The sequence below is a fragment of the Hemiscyllium ocellatum genome (genome assembly GCF_020745735.1).
Source record: "Hemiscyllium ocellatum isolate sHemOce1 chromosome 27 unlocalized genomic scaffold, sHemOce1.pat.X.cur. SUPER_27_unloc_2, whole genome shotgun sequence".
NCBI lineage: Eukaryota > Metazoa > Chordata > Chondrichthyes > Orectolobiformes > Hemiscylliidae > Hemiscyllium > Hemiscyllium ocellatum.
In genome coordinates, this window is record NW_026867487.1 from 2,868,072 (window position 1) to 2,873,071 (window position 5,000).

Sequence of the window (5,000 nt, forward strand, 5' to 3'; positions counted from 1 at the left end):
TGTAGTGATGTCTCTCTCTCTCTCTCTGTCGGAGTGTAAGGCTGGTGTTGTAGTGATGTCTCTCTCTCTCTCTCTCTCTGTCGGAGTGTAAGGGTGGTGTTGTAGTGATGTCTCTCTCTCTCTCTCTGTCGGAGTGTAAGGCTGGTGTTGTAGTGATGTCTCTCTCTCTCTCTCTCTGTCGGAGTGTAAGGCTGGTGTTGTAGTGATGTCTCTCTCTCTCTCTCTCTGTCGGAGTGTAAGGCTGGTGTTGTAGTGATGTCTCTCTCTCTCTCTCTCTCTCTGTCGGAGTGTAAGGCTGGTGTTGTAGTGATGTCTCTCTCTCTCTCTCTCTGTCGGAGTGTAAGGGTGGTGTTGTAGTGATGTCTCTCTCTCTCTCTCTCTCTGTCGGAGTGTAAGGCTGGTGTTGTAGTGATGTCTCTCTCTCTCTCTCTCTCTGTCGGAGTGTAAGGCTGGTGTTGTAGTGATGTCTCTCTCTCTCTCTCTCTCTGTCGGAGTGTAAGGCTGGTGTTGTAGTGATGTCTCTCTCTCTCTCTCTGTCGGAGTGTAAGGCTGGTGTTGTAGTGATGTCTCTCTCTCTCTCTCTGTCGGAGTGTAAGGCTGGTGTTGTAGTGATGTCTCTCTCTCTCTCTCTCTCTGTCGGAGTGTAAGGCTGGTGTTGTAGTGATGTCTCTCTCTCTCTCTCTCTGTCGGAGTGTAAGGCTGGTGTTGTAGTGATGTCTCTCTCTCTCTCTCTCTGTCGGAGTGTAAGGCTGGTGTTGTAGTGATGTCTCTCTCTCTCTCTCTCTGTCGGAGTGTAAGGCTGGTGTTGTAGTGATGTCTCTCTCTCTCTCTCTCTGTCGGAGTGTAAGGCTGGTGTTGTAGTGATGTCTCTCTCTCTCTCTCTGTCGGAGTGTAAGGCTGGTGTTGTAGTGATGTCTCTCTCTCTCTCTCTCTCTCTGTCGGAGTGTAAGGGTGGTGTTGTAGTGATGTCTCTCTCTCTCTCTCTCTCTGTCGGAGTGTAAGGCTGGTGTTGTAGTGATGTCTCTCTCTCTCTCTCTCTGTCGGAGTGTAAGGCTGGTGTTGTAGTGATGTCTCTCTCTCTCTCTCTCTGTCGGAGTGTAAGGCTGGTGTTGTAGTGATGTCTCTCTCTCTCTCTCTCTGTCGGAGTGTAAGGCTGGTGTTGTAGTGATGTCTCTCTCTCTCTCTCTCTGTCGGAGTGTAAGGCTGGTGTTGTAGTGATGTCTCTCTCTCTCTCTCTCTCTGTCGGAGTGTAAGGCTGGTGTTGTAGTGATGTCTCTCTCTCTCTCTCTCTCTCTGTCGGAGTGTAAGGCTGGTGTTGTAGTGATGTCTCTCTCTCTCTCTCTCTGTCGGAGTGTAAGGCTGGTGTTGTAGTGATGTCTCTCTCTCTCTCTCTCTCTCTGTCGGAGTGTAAGGCTGGTGTTGTAGTGATGTCTCTCTCTCTCTCTCTGTCGGAGTGTAAGGGTGGTGTTGTAGTGATGTCTCTCTCTCTCTCTCTCTCTCTGTCGGAGTGTAAGGCTGGTGTTGTAGTGATGTCTCTCTCTCTCTCTCTCTGTCGGAGTGTAAGGCTGGTGTTGTAGTGATGTCTCTCTCTCTCTCTCTCTGTCGGAGTGTAAGGCTGGTGTTGTAGTGATGTCTCTCTCTCTCTCTCTCTGTCGGAGTGTAAGGCTGGTGTTGTAGTGATGTCTCTCTCTCTCTCTCTCTGTCGGAGTGTAAGGCTGGTGTTGTAGTGATGTCTCTCTCTCTCTCTCTCTGTCGGAGTGTAAGGCTGGTGTTGTAGTGATGTCTCTCTCTCTCTCTCTCTGTCGGAGTGTAAGGCTGGTGTTGTAGTGATGTCTCTCTCTCTCTCTCTCTGTCGGAGTGTAAGGCTGGTGTTGTAGTGATGTCTCTCTCTCTCTCTCTGTCGGAGTGTAAGGCTGGTGTTGTAGTGATGTCTCTCTCTCTCTCTCTCTCTGTCGGAGTGTAAGGCTGGTGTTGTAGTGATGTCTCTCTCTCTCTCTCTCTCTGTCGGAGTGTAAGGCTGGTGTTGTAGTGATGTCTCTCTCTCTCTCTCTCTGTCGGAGTGTAAGGCTGGTGTTGTAGTGATGTCTCTCTCTCTCTCTCTCTCTCTCTGTCGGAGTGTAAGGATGGTGTTGTAGTGATGTCTCTCTCTCTCTCTCTCTGTCGGAGTGTAAGGCTGGTGTTGTAGTGATGTCTCTCTCTCTCTCTCTCTCTGTCGGAGTGTAAGGCTGGTGTTGTAGTGATGTCTCTCTCTCTCTCTCTCTCTGTCGGAGTGTAAGGCTGGTGTTGTAGTGATGTCTCTCTCTCTCTCTCTCTGTCGGAGTGTAAGGGTGGTGTTGTAGTGATGTCTCTCTCTCTCTCTCTCTGTCGGAGTGTAAGGGTGGTGTTGTAGTGATGTCTCTCTCTCTCTCTCTCTCTCTGTCGGAGTGTAAGGGTGGTGTTGTAGTGATGTCTCTCTCTCTCTCTCTCTCTGTCGGAGTGTAAGGCTGGTGTTGTAGTGATGTCTCTCTCTCTCTCTCTCTCTCTCTGTCGGAGTGTAAGGCTGGTGTTGTAGTGATGTCTCTCTCTCTCTCTCTCTCTGTCGGAGTGTAAGGCTGGTGTTGTAGTGATGTCTCTCTCTCTCTCTCTGTCGGAGTGTAAGGCTGGTGTTGTAGTGATGTCTCTCTCTCTCTCTCTCTCTCTGTCGGAGTGTAAGGCTGGTGTTGTAGTGATGTCTCTCTCTCTCTCTCTCTCTCTGTCGGAGTGTAAGGGTGGTGTTGTAGTGATGTCTCTCTCTCTCTCTCTCTCTGTCGGAGTGTAAGGCTGGTGTTGTAGTGATGTCTCTCTCTCTCTCTCTCTCTGTCGGAGTGTAAGGCTGGTGTTGTAGTGATGTCTCTCTCTCTCTCTCTGTCGGAGTGTAAGGGTGGTGTTGTAGTGATGTCTCTCTCTCTCTCTCTGTCGGAGTGTAAGGGTGGTGTTGTAGTGATGTCTCTCTCTCTCTCTGTCGGAGTGTAAGGGTGGTGTTGTAGTGATGTCTCTCTCTCTCTCTCTCTGTCGGAGTGTAAGGCTGGTGTTGTAGTGATGTCTCTCTCTCTCTCTCTCTGTCGGAGTGTAAGGCTGGTGTTGTAGTGATGTCTCTCTCTCTCTCTCTCTCTCTGTCGGAGTGTAAGGCTGGTGTTGTAGTGATGTCTCTCTCTCTCTCTCTCTCTCTGTCGGAGTGTAAGGCTGGTGTTGTAGTGATGTCTCTCTCTCTCTCTCTCTCTCTGTCGGAGTGTAAGGCTGGTGTTGTAGTGATGTCTCTCTCTCTCTCTCTGTCGGAGTGTAAGGCTGGTGTTGTAGTGATGTCTCTCTCTCTCTCTCTCTCTCTGTCGGAGTGTAAGGATGGTGTTGTAGTGATGTCTCTCTCTCTGTCTCTCTGTCGGAGTGTAAGGCTGGTGTTGTAGTGATGTCTCTCTCTCTCTCTGTCGGAGTGTAAGGCTGGTGTTGTAGTGATGTCTCTCTCTCTCTCTGTCGGAGTGTAAGGGTGGTGTTGTAGTGATGTCTCTCTCTCTCTCTCTCTCTGTCGGAGTGTAAGGCTGGTGTTGTAGTGATGTCTCTCTCTCTCTCTCTGTCGGAGTGTAAGGCTGGTGTTGTAGTGATGTCTCTCTCTCTCTCTCTCTGTCGGAGTGTAAGGCTGGTGTTGTAGTGATGTCTCTCTCTCTCTCTCTGTCGGAGTGTAAGGCTGGTGTTGTAGTGATGTCTCTCTCTCTCTCTCTCTGTCGGAGTGTAAGGCTGGTGTTGTAGTGATGTCTCTCTCTCTCTCTCTCTGTCGGAGTGTAAGGCTGGTGTTGTAGTGATGTCCCTCTCTCTCTCTCTCTCTCTGTCGGAGTGTAAGGGTGGTGTTGTAGTGATGTCTCTCTCTCTCTCTCTCTCTCTCTGTCGGAGTGTAAGGGTGGTGTTGTAGTGATGTCTCTCTCTCTGTCGGAGTGTAAGGATGGTGTTGTAGTGATGTCTCTCTCTCCCTCTCCCTGCAGCTTGGTGCTGAGTCCGGTGTTGACAATCCGAACCTGCGGACGATGAAAGCCGTGTTCCGGATCATGCCTTTGGTGATCCTGCCGTTCACGATCTCGTTCCCCACGGTGAGCGTTCCACCCCCCCCCCCCCCCCCACCCCCCCCGCCACAACTCGCTCCGGGATAGGGTGTGCGGCGGTTCTGTTTCAGTGTGTGTTAAAGCACCCTGTGGTATTGACCCCCTCCAGCATGTGCAGCTTGTCCCCTGTCCGTTGACCATTTCTGGGGCGGTCAGGGTGTCGTGTGGTTCGGCGGCGGTTTCGAAATCACCTTCAGCTCTGTCCCAGTCCCTTGGCTCCTCTGGTGGTCCTAGCCCAGAGCAACGGGATTTGGCTGCTTTTCTGGGTGGTGTCTTCAGCTGCTTCCTTTGCCCTCCAGGCCCCATCGCCAGCTCCGCGCGGGTATGTTCCCCCATGTGAGGGGCAGAATGGTCTCCTGTCGCTCCCATCAGTTCCTTGTCGACTTGCTTTTCCCTCAGTAAAAGGGGAACAGACAGTAAGCAGGAGTTGGGAATGATCACACTCTCATTGAATGGTGGAGCTGATTCGATGGGCTGAATGGCCTTCCAACATCTTCCCGTCTTCGCGATTGCCCGATGTTCAACAAGTAACAATTCTGCCCCACGGATACCAGCAATGACTCCTCCCTCGAGAGGGAATCTAACCATCGCCCCCTTGACGTTCAATGGCGTTACCGTCACTGAATCCCCCCTCCCCTCCACTATCACCATCCTGGGGGTTCCCGTTGAGAGGGAATCTAACCATCGCCCCCTTGACGTTCAGTTGCATTACCGTCACTGAAGCCCCCTCCCCCCCACTATCACCACCCTGGGGGTTCCCATTGGGAGAGAATCTAACCATCTTCCCCATGACGTTCAATGGTGTTACCATCACTGAATCCCCCCTCCCCCCACTATCACCATCCTGGGGGTTCCCATTGAGAGGGAATCTAACCATCGCCCCCTTGACGTTCA

The 5,000-nt window shown here is 51.5% G+C and overlaps 1 protein-coding gene across 3 annotated transcripts in view; it reads left to right on the forward strand.

The window, feature by feature from the left end:
- The window catches only part of oxa1l (OXA1L mitochondrial inner membrane protein), a 22,480-nt gene that overhangs the window by 11,475 nt on the left and 6,005 nt on the right, over positions 1-5,000 (forward strand). For all 3 annotated transcript variants that reach the window (XM_060821690.1, XM_060821692.1, XM_060821691.1), the window contains exon 7: positions 3,990-4,094. In XM_060821690.1, coding sequence (XP_060677673.1) covers positions 3,990-4,094 — 105 coding nt within the window. The remainder of the gene's footprint in view (positions 1-3,989; positions 4,095-5,000) is intronic.